A 15,924-nucleotide genomic window follows, 5' to 3' on the forward strand; every position below is an offset into this window, starting at 1 on the left:
CCAACCAATATAGACATTTTTTTCTATATCGGCCAAAATTGTTTCTAAAAGCCGATTAAGAAAATAATAAGATCATGCACCTGTGTGGCCAACCTCCTGCACTACTAGACTGAAGAAAGGACCCAAAGAACCCAAACACACCATTTTTTAAAAATGTTTTCAGCTTGTTTTATATGAGAAGTTCAATAACTATTATGAGATTTATCGACTTATTTCATTTATATTGCACACAGTGAGTGTTCGGTTGTCTTTCACAATCAATGTGCTGCTAAAACATGCACACACACACACACACACACACACACACACACACACACACACACACACACACACCAGCCTTAATAATAGGCTTTAGATATTGGCCATCGGCAACAAAATTCTTTAAAAATCGGTATCGGCATTGGCCTAAAAAACAACCATATTGGTTGCCATCTTTTCAAAACTCTAAATTGAATTAAAATAAATAAAACATGAGCAAACAAGAAATGAGGGAGCATCAAATTCTATGAGATGAAATGATGATACAGCAAATTTAAAAAGAAACAAACTTTAAACATGGGATCAAATGAATAAATGAAACAATTAGATGAGAAAATGAAAAAATCATGACTTAATGCTATAATTGAATATGAACAAATGAGGACCAGATGAGATAAAATCAGGAAAAATGTTGAAAAGTACATGATCCATAATGAAATGATTCCAATAAAAGTGACAAAAATTTTAAGTAGGAAAATTAGATGAAATCAAGCAAAAAATTGAGAAACTGAGATGAAAATTTTTGGATTTGGCCAAATAGGGAAAACATGAGAGTTTAATCAGAAATTAGATAAAATAATAAGATCCGTTTAAAATGAAAAATCGCTTGACAATTAGAAAAGAGAACGAGAAACTTTCTACACCAAGTCTTTCGCTGCTTCAGCATATGCATTACATGCTAAAACAAAACTAGACTGCATCTTTTGTAATAACATGTCCAGGATATTAAAAATATATTTATTCCAATTCATGCAGAAGGATTAAGATTTTATCAAACTCACCTTTATTCCACGATCCAAGGTTGCTCTCATCGGCCACTAGAACAGAAGAAAGCGCCACAATCACACACTTACCTTCTAATATACATGAAATACGTTCTGAAGAACAAATCAGGTCGTTCCTGTGCGTCGTGTCACCTCATAAATGGTGTACTGGTTCGTAATGGAAACGGGGTATTTACTGGAAATGAATGTGGAGGAAGACGCACCGAGAGAGGAAATGAAAAAGAAGCTAAATATCAGAAAAGCAGCAGAAAGATTGGGATTGTGGGAGAGAATGAGAACAGATAAAGAGACAATGAGAGAAACAAAAAAAAGATGAGAAATCTCCAGAAAAAGACCTGCAGCAGCCACCAAAGCAGTGCATTATGGGATACAATCATGGGTCTTCATTCTTCTCTTCCCCCACAGATTTATGAGTCAGATAAAAGGAGAAACAGATGTGTCAGAATAAAAGAAGTAAATAAAGTTTAATCAACAGCAGTAAAAGTGGCTGACTTGAGGAGGAAATAAAGTTCCTGTGAACGATGAAATAAAAATTTAAACTTTCAAAGTTTCAGAGATAAAGTTTTCCAGGCCACTTGACCCCAGCAGATAATAAAAAACACTTTGGTTTCTGTAAAGATAAAAGTCAGCATGGCCAGCAGCAGAGTTGCTGCTCCAGTGTAAAATCCCGCTTAAACCGGTTCAATCCACTTATTCCCTCCGTTACAGGATGTCTGCACAATGCTGTGCAGTTTTACTATCCTGCAGAAGTAACTAAATTATGATGCATTTAGGACTCAAGGTGGAAGATAGAGAAGGGAGGAAAGGGACGGACATGAAAAATTTTTACAAAAATTTTCTGGCTTGTATATACATATAGTAATAAGCCCAAAATTTTCTCATGTTTAGTTAATTCTGTCATCCTTACTTTGCACCAAATTTCATATGTGTTAGCATTTTGGCTAATTAATCACTGGAATTAGCTTAGAATTTTCAACTTTTGCATTTGATTTATAACAACCTCTTTTACAAACCTTTTTTACAATATTGCTCTTCACATACTGATGGCAACTAATAGATTTAATCTTTTGTCAAAAAATTATTAATCTGAATCAAATTGGAAACGTACGATCCTGGAAACACCTCATCCAGTCATAGAGAATGTCCTGTTCTCTTCTCTATGTGCACAAATTGCACGTTCTCGGCTGAAGAAGTGACGCCAAAGGCGGGCTAGCTTTATTAGCTGGCATACAAACTAGTTACGCAGTTGTGTGGGTAAGTTGCTTTAGCTGCCTATATGTTAATAAGATAAGTTAACGTTATGATTTAATGGTTTTTGACAGTAGACGTTGAGACTGGCATTCTACTGCATTTGGGAGGCGTGGCTTAGGGAGGGGCCTAAGAAATGGGCTGGACCTTGGAAGTTTGTATTTTCAAAATGCAGCATGTTCGAAAAGCTTTTCCAGGAACTTCTACCTAAAGGTTTGAGTCCATTTTTAAAATGTAACTAATCATTCTGCACAAAAGAAAGAAATCAGTCAGAATGCAAAGAGCAGATTAGAGGCTCCAAAGTCCTAAAAGGTCTGCAGTTTCCATCCACTTTAGCATCTTAAAGATCTATAAAGACTATTTTCTAGAGTTTTAAATGCATTAGAGAGAAAAATGAATGCTTCCTGTGAGGACTTCTTTAAAAGTTTGAGTTGTATTTTATTTTTTGGTCATCTGAACGTGGGGGTTATTACAGAATCCACCTTGACGAGAGCAGTCGGAGGACTTCTGTGTTTGAGCTTAAACTCTGAGTCAACACACAGTTTGCCAAGGCACCGAGGGTCGCCTCCTCCTGTCAAGTGGTGTTTAATAAAGAGCTAACCTGCTCCATGCTGAGACTCCGGCTCAGACACATGTGACTGCCGTCTGGACCTCTGCTGAGGCGGAAAAACACATTTGTCTCCTTAAATAAAACCCGTCCTGCTAGGGTCGAGGTCCGAGGTCGTGTGTGTGTATCACAGCTCCTAGCATCTTTACACAAGCACGCACACAAAGCTCCACTAACCACCTTATTTCATCTCCGAGTACTTTAGAAAGGAAATTGTGAATGGAACCGGAGAGATAACAGAAAAAACGAAAGATTGAAATGGAGAAAGGCCAGAGATGGAGATAGAAGCCTAGAGGGGTGACGGATAGTGGTGAGGACTGGAGTGGGTCCTCGGAGGGATGGAGCGTAGAGGATGGGTGTGTGTGTGTGTGTGTGTGTGTGTGTGGCGGCGTGTGCAGACCACCCTTGTCCATAATGAAAGCCAATCAGCTTGGGTGGCAGAGGGGTGTGCTGCAGGAAGAAAGCCAATCCAGTGAACCTAATGAACCGGGATTGGAAATCAGACAGAGGCAGAGGAGAAAGAAAGGAAGAGTCAGAGAGCGATGAAGTCATCCGCAGAAAATCAACAAGCTGAAAGCAAAAGAGATAAACAAAGATGAAGGAAAGGCCAGGAAACTGGAATAAAAGCAGAAAGGGAGAAGCACCAGTGCTGATGTTATCAGAGGAGAAACACAACTGTGGAAGGAGGGGAAAGAAGGGAGGAAGGGTCAGTTTGGGTTAATACGAGGAAATCAGCCCCTTCGTTCTCACCTTCCACGCACACAAACCTCATTCACTCTCAAACACAGAGGGCGCACACATCTGCACGCACACCAGACAGCGTGTTCTCCCAGCTGGATGGAAAGCCCCCGAGCTTAGGGGTTCAGGAGGTCACCCCCCCTCCGGGATAATAGTAAGGGAGCACATATCACAACAAAGAAATGTACTGATAAGAAGCATGTGATCGCTGCTGCTGGCTGAGATGAAACCTCCGTGTTATAGAGTCTATGGATGGGAGCTGACGAGGTTTGTTTGTGACTGCAGCTCACCCATGTCCATGCATTTGGACGTTCTGTTGCGAGGCACGTCGTCCTCATCGCTGATAAACCGGCGGTTTGGGTAGACGGCTGCAGGCATGTTGGGAGGCTCACTGCAAAAACAGCAACGCATTACTGAGAACCGCTGAACAGCAGACGTCGTTGACCAAGTCAGAAAGAACAGATGATCTCATTTCCTCCAATCAAGACTCCATAAAACCATTTCGTGTACCATTTCCATTCAAACCTACAGAAACGTAGCCTGGCCAGCCGTCCTATAGATGTGAGTAGATAGTCTGGCCACTGCCCGTTAACGGCCCTGTCACGGGGCGGGATCTACGGTTGTTGTTCAAACTGTCTCTGCATACTATTGGACAACAAACAACATGACATACTCACTGCTGCAGATGTTAGTCAGCAGAGTAGTCCGTCGTACACCATCGAAGAAGACGCAAATACATCCTTTTTCTAAATAAACTTAAGTACCTCTGTCTGCTCTTGACTCAAAGAATCCGAAGTTGATGGCAACGCCTTTCAAACAAGCCGTCCCCGTCCTTGTTTCACTCAGTCGCAGTAACACCCCGCCCATCAAACCGATTAAGCGCTGTGATTGGAGCAGCACTAGACAGTCCGGGGCTGCAGCCATTCTAAAGGAGCGTGGCTAGACCGGCATGCAGAGCTAAATTATGTTAGGCTGCCAGAAACTCATACAGAGCTCAACTTCTGCACCAACCAGATACAGATTGAATGAACTCATTTTAATCAGAAAAACTGTATTTGGTGACCAAAATGTCCACAATCTTTTACACGCCTGGCCTAATTTAAGCCCCGAGTTGGGTTTAGATCTTTAAAGAATAGAAACAAAGTAGTAAAATGGTCGTTTAGGAGGATTAACTACTTTCACAAGATGCATAAATAAGATAGCGGTCATTTTTAACCCTTTAATGTTCACACGCTATTTATTATATAGTCAATATGTTTATTTACCTGAAATAAATGAACAAATACGAAACTTCTATGTGGAAGACTGATGACTGTTGGTGTGAATTAATATGTCGTTCACAGAATGAGGACAGTGCTGAGACTTTTTCATTGCTGCCGTCGGTGCATTTACCAACGGAAAAAAGCGTCAGATTTTTGAATTTCACATTAGCTAAATTAGGAAACAGTGATCAAAGTGTCTTGATTTGGAAAAGCGTAGAATTCCTTCTCCGGGTCAGGGATGAGGTCCAGCCCTACGTGGAGGAGTTTAAGCATCTCAGGGTCTTGTTCACGAGTGAGGGAAAACTGGAGCGTGAGATTGACAGGCGGCTTGGTGCTGCATCTGCAGTGATACGGGCGTTGTACAGGTCTCTTGTGGTGAAAAGAGAGCCGAGTCAGAAGGAGACGCTCTCGATTTACCGTTCGATCAAAGTTCCTACCCTCACCTATGGTCACGAGCTTTGGGTAGTGACTGAAAGGAGATCACGGATACAAGCGGCCAGAAAGAGTTTTCTCCGCAGGGTGGCTGGGCTCTCCCTTGGAGAATGGGTGAGAAGCTTGGTCATCCGGGAGGGGCTCGGAGTAGATCCGCTGCTCCTCCACGTCGAGAGGAGCCAGTTGAGGTGGTTCGGGCATCTGGTCAGGATGCCTCCTGGACGCCTCCCTGGTGAGGTTTTCTGGCCACGTCCAACCGGGAGGAGGCCTAAAGGTAGACCCAGGACACGTTGGCCAGGGAACACCGGAGGAGCTGGCCCAAGTGGCTGGGGAGAGGGAAGTCTGGGCCTCTCGACATAGGCTACTGCCCCCGCGACCCGACTCCGGATAAGCGGGCGGGCGGACGGATGGATGATTAAAGTGTCTGTCAGACATTAAACATCTGTTTAAGACTCAGTCTTACAACAACACTTCAACAGCAATTTTGTTGTTATCTTTAAAATTCGCCACACCAGGATTTAACAATATGAAAAGGTTGCATAGTCTGGCTTTAAGACCCTACCTCATTACCAACCTTAATACAATTCTACATAACCAGCAGGATGAATACTGGAACCTAAAGGCCCTCTAGTGGCTGGCTGAAGAACCAATTCTAAGTCCCGCCCCCTCCATGTGAATTAATGGCACCTGGCTACAAAATTACACCTGAAATAATTCATCTAGATTTCGACGTGTTTATTTGAACAACAGAAGTAAGTGGACCGTCTTCTTTTATGTAAGATTACATCAGAAGACAAACTCACCAGGGGGTTGATCTAAGTACAGCAAGTGCCAATTTTATTATTGTCTCATTATTAAATCAAATAAGATAAAAATATGCTGACATAAATATACAACATTCATCCAATTAACTTCTTTAAATTATTAATAGCAAAAAAGTGATTTTATGACCATTTCTTCATGTAGCAGAGGGTTTACGTTCTTTAAAAAGATGCTTTAAAATGTCAGCCGACCTTATTATCACATTAACTTTTTAAGCTCTGCAAATAACCCGGGTAATTTAATTAACTCTTATGAGTGTTGTAATATTTAGAACCTTTCTTTATTTCCTCACAGAGACTAGTGGTGACATTACAGATTAATAACTCTGGCCCTGTGTGAGGTCTAATGGTGTGTTGATGATGCACATTTCTACACGCTTGGAGGGGGGTACCTGTGCTGCGGGGGTGTAAGGGGCAAGTCTCTGTTCATTTCCTCCATAGAGTCGGGAGAGGGTGGCAGGGGGAAGCCGTGCTCGTCGTCGTTGCTGTAGTTACCGTAGCTGCCGTTGGTGAAAGCTGCAGGAGCTGAAAAACGAACAAACAGAAGGAACAAATAAAAACACAGACGGCAGGTTTGTTTATCAGGGAGGAATTGGCGCTGAAACAAAAAGTGATGACTTTTTTTTGTTGATGATAACACACATCTTTATATGAAGACAACAAGAAACAACAAGGGATGAACGTCTCATGTAAAATTACAACAATTCTTCCTACATTTCCATTAAATTAACCCCCCAAAGTGCATCAATCCTCCACTGTAAACATTTTGTTGTGTGGGTGAGCCCCTCCCAAATATTCCAGAGGCAGGTGAGCAAAGCATCTCCATCTTCCAGCATCCCAAAGGGGAGTAAAGAAATAATTTAAAGCAGTTTTTTGTTCTTTGCTTTTTACCACAAAAGCATTCATGCAGCACAATAGGCTTTATGCAAATCTGTCCCACTTAGAGCCGTTTCATCAGGGTAATGATTCCAAGGTCAGATCTTTTTACACATGAAAAGCAAGCATCAGAAAAACATAGTTAATGACTTCCCTTTAGAAGGAAAACTATGAACATGCAAGAGGAAAAGAAAGTTTCTTTAAGCGGTTCTGTCAGAAGTAAAGGTTGACCCGAAAGAGCGGATTAGGGTTCGGAGCTTTTCACAAGGTGATAAACACACACACCCAGACAAAGAGTCTGTGTGTACACACTCCGCAGCAGCAGATAACAGCAGTACACAAACACTGGCTCTGATGTTGACAGTCTGACAGTTCAAATGGACAAACACTGTGCCGTGTGTGTGTGTGTGTGTGTGTGTGTGTGTGTGTGTGTGTGTGTGTGTGTGTGTGTGTGTGTGTGTGTGTGCGTGCGTGCGTGCGTGCGTGCGTGTGTGTGCGTGTGTGTGTGTGTGAGGGCGCACCACTTCCGGAGTAACTGTTTGTCGGTTTCAGAGCGTGACTCGTGCCGCTCACAGTGGACTCTGGGTTAGGAGTTCTGGTGGGTCCGGATGGTCTCTGATGTGCATCTGGGCCCCGGGGCTCCTGTCAACACAGAGGAGACTCAAAACTGTGTTGCATGAAACATTAATGCTGCTGCTTCAGATAGTGTAAGATTCAAAGTTAGTTCATTACCCACAGGATGGGACCCGCATGGTTTATTTTATTTTATTTGAGATAGTAACAGCTATTTAAAGAGCAAGTCACCCTCAAATCAACTTTTTTTTGTTGATAAACTATATAAATGAGTGTCTAATTGCTCTGTAGACACATTCAGTCAATAATTTGGCACTTTAGTTAATCTTAGTAAAAATTTAAATTATCTGCCTAAAATTGTCAGCAATGCACCGTCGTCAGGTAAAAACTCTGCACTGCATTTGAATTTAAATCTGCCATCGCTATTGGCTAAGAAGTACACTATGATGTTAGATGGTACATTATGATGTCGCAATGTCCTGAGTGTGTGTATTTGTTAGAGGCTCCGCCCTCTCGGTCTGCTAGGCAACAGCATTTGTTGCATTTTTCAAACAGGAAGTGGGAGTTGAGTAAGAATCTGGCAGGGGGTGACTTGCTCTTTAATGTGCAATACAGGCAGAAAATATAAGAACACATCACAGGTAGAAACTGGATTGATTTAAATTGGAAAAAAATATCCAAATAAAAACAATAAATTAAAACAGAATAATTTTTGCCTTGGAAAAACGGTCTCAATGTGATCTAAAACCATAATTTCATTCAGTTGTTGTCAAAGCTGACTTGTTTTAAAGCTGAAGATGTTTTTAGGTCATCTTAAAAAGTTTGGATGATTTATTAAATGTAAAAAAAAATTAAGTGGGAAGACGTAGCTAGGGTATATCTTAATTTGAAGGGCTAATTGCACTATGGGTAATTTGAGCAAAGCTATAATCAAAACTCGTTTACTGTCGTCTTTAAATTCCCGCTGGTTCACCTTCACATTATTGTAGAAACTTTGAAAATGCCAGAAATGTGGAATTACACACATTTAATTTGGTAGGAAGTGCTAATAGCAGTAAATGCTAGCTAGCTAGCTAGCTATAGCATTTTAGCAACAAAATTAGGCTGGAACAACCATGTTACTGTGATATTAAGATTTATAAAACAGCGTTTTGATGAGTTACAAGTTTAGATTAGTAATTTTAAAAGTGGCAGAAAATTAGCATTTAGCTTTTATCTTAGCCCACTCTCAGATTAGCTGTTAGCAAAGCCAATTAAAGAGTTAATTGCAACAAAAAGCAGATTTTACATGTTCTCACTGTTCCTACAGAAACTCAACCAAATGAAAATCAGATTCTTTTATTTGTCATGTTTTTTAATGTAAAACTGAGTCAAAATTCAAGCAACAAAAAGCAAAGCCTTTCACTGTTGTATCAAAAGTAATTGAGGTCAACTGGTCTCCTCACGAGCACAAATGTTTATATTTTTGGGGAAAATATACTGTGACTGTTGTTTTCCACTGAATTTAACTGATTATCGATGCTACAGAAACAAATCTGTTGTGTTTTCCACTGACACAATGTCTCAGGCAGATTTGTTCAACTTGACAAAACACTTTTTTATAACGTAAAGGAATCCAGACAATAGTGAAGCTGATAATAACAGAAGAAGCACTTTGCCATTCATTCTATCTCACGTTTGATTATTCACACACAGACATGTCTTTTTTCAGATATCTGCAAAGACGGATTGATCAGAGTATTTTGTGCGTTGTTGGCGTGATTCAGAGCAGATAAGGAACAGATTGACGCCTCTCCATTAGAAATAAACCAGGAATAAATTAATCCTTATTTATTTATGATTTTCCTTTGTTGGAAAAATCTCTGCAACAATAAGGTGACAGAACAAACCTGAGAACGCCTCAGAGCTTCGACAGGCATATTATCAAACAGCCCTGCGGCACAACAAAGGACCCCCTCCCTTTTCAGCTCAGAGATGGAGATAGGGACTAACGGCACTGAAAGGATTCAGCGCTGGTGGAAGATGAAAGAAGCTTTCTCTGGTCAAAGAAATGGGAACAACAGCTGTCTCGCGCGCGCACACACACACACACACACACACACACACACACACACACACACACACACTCCAATACACACTTATTCAAACACAACTAGAAGAAGCACAGCAGAGTAATGAAAGGTGTTCCAGTAGCGTCCTCCTATCAAAGTGTCGGTGCATCTACAGTGTCATGAAGTCCCTGCGGTATCATTAGTGGCGAGCACACATCTTAATATACCGGTACATCACTCTGCTGTCAATCACTCCAAGTGCAGTAAGAATTTACACCCAAACTTCTGACAGGCCTTTCTGCATGTGTCACCGACGCATAAATCCTATCAGACTCCCCATCCCTCCAGCCATCCCTCCATCTTTCCTCCCGCCCCTCAGCCTGAGGCCTTTGAAGCAGTGTGGCTGTTTGATATCTTAATCCCATAACAATACGTAAACCTAAAAGGAGATGGGGGGGTGGCTATCTGAGCAACCAGTCTCAACCAACAGCTGGATATAAAACTGTTTATGGGAGGAAAGCCCCTCAGGAAAGATCTGTCTACTTCTTTGTGTGCATTTAGATTTTATCTCCACTTACCAGTGGTTGGTTTGTTAAATAGTTTGATAGTAATAAAGTAAAGCCCATGTCTATGGACTGAGAAAGTGCAGACAGAGGAAAGAAGCTCATTTTCAAAACCCTCAAAACTGACTGCCAATGTGGATGAGCAAATGTCTTTTGGAGAAAAGTTTCACCATTAGACGGGACAAAGACAGAGCTGTTAGACCACAATGACAAGATCTAGAAGACTGACGATGAGGATTTCAAAGCTAAATATTAATTATCGAGCATGCTGTGAGACTGGTGTTTAGGAAGGATCTCCAAATTCTTCAACTGAAATCGTCAAATAGATTGTTGACATCTCGGCTGTGTCCCTGTTCAGGGGCAGCATCCTTGTAAGGAGGACCTGGACTACCTGATTCACATAAGTCAGGTATTTCCTGGACCGCTAAGACCGGAAGAGAGCCCCATTGACCGGTCCTGCCCTTACCTTGGTGTGTGCTCTTTTTGCCCTAAAACTTGTGATGGAACTAAAGAGTAGTGATGTGACATTAACAAACAAACGAAGTGTTTCAAATGGCTCTTCAATGAGCCCTTCACTTATTTTTTTCTTTGTTTACAATCTTACTGCCACTATGGAAGTGGGACAGTCTTGACCATAAGGATACACCAGACCCATTCTTAAATTCAGGAGGTAAAAGGACGCTTTTAGAATTAGGACAGCCTTGTTGCTTTGCAGTGGAGGAATTAACTCTAAAATGTGTACTTGGAACAATGCAGTCCCTGAATCTTAACATACCCCTGCACAGAGTCAGGTGCTTCAAAAGGACAGTGACGCAAAATAATCAACACTGGTTTCTTATTGGATAATGGCCCGGATCTCAACTGGTAATAAAATTCTTATCAATCAGAATTTCATTTATAAATTAATCAGAAAAGTCTGTAGCAGTAGACCAGACAGTTTAAACGAACCCTATCAACTGTGTCAGAAAAGTTGATTTGGTTGAGGTGCAACTTGCTAAGCGATATCTAACCGATAATGTCGGGGAGTACATCCGCATTTTAAACCTGCTTACTGTAGTCAGTTCTAATTCTTGTTATTGAAATTGGTTGTTGTATGATCCTCACATGATGGAAAACATTACCAATTAAAGTAAAGTCCCTATCTATATCACAAAAGCTGAGAAACAGAATGCATAGAAATGCTAAAATGTGCAAATGTGTTCCAACATTTACCAAGATTAGAGGTTTAAGGGCCTAAAATTATGCTCCAGACACAGACAGGGATGCTGAATTAGTTTGTTTAATGAAACCAGATTAGAAAGTCTCCAGTCTGGCTGTTAAAACACGAACCGAGAAGGACTATGCAGATACGTCTTGAACTTTGAACTGTATTTGAGAGCATTTATCCATAGGCTTGATCGACTGAACAAAGACACGCACACACACACGATGGGAGTAAGCCATAGATGAGATGTAAATGCCACAATGGTCAGGTCAACCCCAGAAACCTCCCATTTCACTTCTTACTTCCACGCATCATTGCTAAAACATCTGCTTTAAAGCCGCCATGACACATCCTCTTAAGGCTTTTGAAATAATCATTCAGGGTTCAACGACGAGTTCAGCAGACAGACACAACACAAACAAGCGATTATCTCCTGTTTGTCGTGGTTCATGTGTTTTTCTTCACTATTTCTATGTAAGAATAGGGTTTCTTTTTAAGCAGAAAATGAAAACGGCACTGTTTAGATGCTATGACATTCTTTTTATTTTATCATTGACATTATGAAGCTGTTTAATGTTTTATCTTGTCGACTTCTTTTAATTTGTTGATTTAAATTCATTCCTTGGTATCAGACAATCTACTAAAAAGGTCAAACAGGTGGTATCAACTTATGGCTGCAATTATAATTTGGCACAAAAGCTCCATTTGTGCAAGTCTGAGTAGAATGAGCATCATTTTATTGAATGGTTGAAATTATCTGAATAAAATTTAGAGAATAAAGATCAAGAAGTGAAGTATTTGATGCTAAAGATGTCTAACAGAAATAAAAAGGATCACTTTGGGTAACCTTTGTTGAACATTTGATTATGCTTGATAATGCTCACAACTATTAATTAAAACTAGGGATGTAAGAAAATATCGATATGACAATATTTTGTGATATTTATCCTGTGATACTACATCGATATTCAAAAGCTATGTATCAAAATTTTGGAAGAATTTACATGCAAACATTTGTGGATAATTTTTTGGGGGGTGCAATTCAAACACCAACCACTAGTTGGCAGCAGTGTGCAATGGGTTTTCTTTGCAAAACCGCCACAGCCAGTCAAAACCAAATTTGCTTACAGTTTGGGCCATTATATGGACTTTGAGTAAAGATTTCAGGTGAAAGAAGCCAAGTCATCCCCATGCATAAGTAATGGATGACCTAACGGGCCAAGATCTTTTCTTATTAACTTTAACATTAAGTCAACCAATTGCCATTGAAGTCAGCTTAATTCAAGTTTGCCACCACAGTTAACTGGCCTTAAAAAAAAGATTAAATTGTCTACAACACTGCCAATTTAACAGGAGTTGAGCTACAACTCTTGAACTGTTCTAGACTGGTTTTTATCGTACCTTTCTAACAGAAGTAACAGTGTCTGCATAAACAGAATCATGTCAGATTCTACCGATCTGTTCTGTGGGGTACCCCAAGGCTCTGTTTTGGGTCCACTATTGTTTATAATGTACATACACCCTCTTGGACAGAAAATTAATTATTTTCATAATGTCTCTAATCACCTGTATGCAGATGACATTCAGCAATACTGCTCCTTTAAGGATTCTGAGTTCTATAAACTGTCTGAATTACTAGTGTCTCCATCAGCTACGACCAGGTGGCTAGAAGATAACTTCCTTCAGTTAAACTAAGAAAAGACTGAATGTCTGATCATCGCCCCTGAGAGCATGGTTCCCCTGATTAGTCTAAAACTTGGTCAGTCAACTTCTGCCGTCAAGACAAACTTAAGGAATTTTGATGTTTTTGACCAATGTCTCTTGAAGGCCACTCAAAAACGTTGGTCCAAAACTGTTTATCACTTAAACAATATCTCCAAACTGTGAAGGTTGGTGTCAAAACATGAACTTGAAATGAGTCTCCATGCCTTTATCTCCTCCCGTCTAGATTACTGTAACACACTCTTCACATGTTTTACAAAAAAGCCCTTAACCGCCTTCAGTTGGTCCTGAACTCTGCAGCGAGGCTTCTAACTGGAGCAAACAGAAGAGCACACATCACTCCTATTCTGATGTCTCTGCACTGGTTACCCGTTAACTTTAGAGTTCATTTTAGAATCCTGACTATAACTTTCAATGCTCTACGTGGCCAAGCTCCTCCCTATATTACTGAACTGTTAAAGCCTTATGTTCCAACCCGAGACCTCAGGTCCACCCACCAGAACCCTCTAGAAGTTCCAAATATCAGATATAAAAGTTGAGGTAATCGCTACTTCCAGACTGTTGCACCCCAACTTTGGAATGATCTTCCTTTATCCTTACGTAGCATTGAAACTCTGGACACTTTAAAAAAAACAGCTAAAGACCCTTTTATTTAAAGCTGCTTTTACCTAAATCTTATATTTTCTTATTTTTAACTTAAATTTGTAATCATCTTTCATCTGTTTACGAAATTTTATAATTTTATGACAACTTTCTCTGATGTTAATCTATTTCTTATTTTGAGATCATTATGATTTATTTTGTTTTGATCTATGTGAAGCACTTAGTGAATGTATGTCTGTGATGAGTGCTATATAAATAAAATTTACTGACTAAAACTGGATGTGGAAGTAGCTGAGTCATCCCCAATATTGGTTCCATTCTTGGTCCACAGATGTTCTCTCTACATACCAACTCTCGGTTCGATATCTCCTTTCAGTTATGCTGATGACACTCAGATTTATTTTCCACTGAATCAGATTTTTACTTAATGAAGTTAAAGCTTGAATGAATCACAACTTCCTCAGTTTAAATGAGGACAAAAATGAGGTCATTGTATTTGGTTCCAGTTGTTTCTGCAATGATTCCTAATTAAATCTGTGATTTAGAACCTTTTACAAAAGTTAAAGGGTGTTTTTAATAAATAAACTCTAGTTGAAAAAAAGCTTTTGCAAACTGAGGGTTTTATTTATAATTAAGTCACACAGCAATGTTGAGCGATTGGTTCCTGTTTATATCACCTGTCAGCTGGGCAACTATTCTAGTGTTAGTCAAGCTTTCTCTCTGCAGCTGGTTCAGAATGCTGCTGCCAGACTATTAGCATCCACTAAGAAGTGTGATCACATCCCTCCTGTCCTCACTGCAGTTAGAATAGATTTTGAAGATTTTATTATTGACTTTTAAAAGGTGGCATGACCAGGGTCAACAGTACCTGTTGGATCCAACTACAGCCATGTGCTCCATTAAGAATATTAAGGTCTACCAATGATCACCTGGTAGAACCAACATTTTCTCCACATCAGACAGGTTTCCTTGGGGGAATCTCTATTTTAACTTTCAGTCATTTTTAATTTATTTGCCTTTTCATTGATTTTTTATGCTTTATTGCCATTTCCTTGCAGCACTCTGATCAACCAAAGGCGCTTTAAACACGCTTGATCAACGGTCTGGAGCAAGTACTTTAATAAAGTAGCCCTTTGCCTAAACCTTAGCTAAACTTCACATTAACCACTGGGATGGATTTCTTTCAACATCTCAAAAAGGGATCATTGGACTATCATACATCATCTACAACTCGTTACTTTTTGGACTCATCCAAATTCAAGATGGCCACTGCACCTAATCAACATTAGCAGAAAAAAGTCTTTCATGGATATGAAGCTACAATCTGATGTGGCAGTAGCTGGTAGGCGTTCACACGAGATTCTTATCCTCTAAAAGGATGTTTTGGGTCTGATCTGTAGGTGTTTGTGCTTCTGACCGACGAGAAAAAGAAGCCCAGACGAAACCGGTCAATGGTTTGGCTGTATCAGTGCTCACCTGTCTTAATGACGAACATTCATTGAGCTTTTCAGGGAAGCGTATAGATTTTATAAAGACATGGCTGTTGAGGAAGTCACATCTCAGAGGTCAAAACACTTAGAAGTCACATCTCTCATATTGTGAGAATGACTGGCAGTGTCTCTCAAACCACTTCTGAGTGAGATTTTGGTCTGAAATGCAAGAAAATCATGAAGTATTTTCAGATTTTATGATCAAGGGATGCAAATAAATGTAAAAAATACCTACGTAGATTGATGTGAGTGCGCTTTACTACAATATTTTTGACATGTTAGTGGTTTTTGTTGGTGAACACAGGTTCAACTGCGGTAGGATATTCACCTACAGGCTTAGAAGGTGTTGTTGATATTTAAAATGGTTATCTGTGGTGATTATGGGGCTTGGATTTGATGTATAACCTGGACAAAAGCACCAGAACTAAAGTTGAGGCAGGAAAAAAGACCAAGGCAAAAACATGGAGGATCAGGATTAATTTATAAAAGAGAGAAGGGGAAGAAAAAAAGAGACAGGCATGCAGGAGACATCAGGTTGGCTTTATTAGAAGGAGCAACAGGCAGGTGAGAGAAAAACAACAGTACATCCCATTTTAGAAAAAAAAAACATTTATAAACCGTGTAGGAAAGTCAGCACAAGCAGGAAAAAGTAGGATCAGACCCAACAGTTTGTAGGAAACCCCAGAGGTGT

General features: G+C 40.1%; 1 protein-coding gene across 5 annotated transcripts in view; it reads right to left on the bottom strand.

Moving 5' to 3' along the window:
- pard3ba (par-3 family cell polarity regulator beta a) overlaps positions 1–15,924 on the bottom strand; it is a 247,550-nt gene that overhangs the window by 124,945 nt on the left and 106,681 nt on the right. For all 5 annotated transcript variants that reach the window (XM_054743134.2, XM_054743136.1, XM_054743138.2 and 2 more), the window contains 4 exons: positions 7,549–7,669; positions 6,544–6,676; positions 3,927–4,027; positions 1,041–1,076 (listed from right to left, as the gene is read on the bottom strand). In XM_054743134.2, the coding sequence (XP_054599109.1) occupies positions 1,041–1,076; positions 3,927–4,027; positions 6,544–6,676; positions 7,549–7,669 (391 nt within the window). The remainder of the gene's footprint in view (positions 1–1,040; positions 1,077–3,926; positions 4,028–6,543; positions 6,677–7,548; positions 7,670–15,924) is intronic.

Source organism: Nothobranchius furzeri, chromosome 14 (assembly GCF_043380555.1).
Source record: "Nothobranchius furzeri strain GRZ-AD chromosome 14, NfurGRZ-RIMD1, whole genome shotgun sequence".
NCBI classification, from domain to species: domain Eukaryota; kingdom Metazoa; phylum Chordata; class Actinopteri; order Cyprinodontiformes; family Nothobranchiidae; genus Nothobranchius; species Nothobranchius furzeri.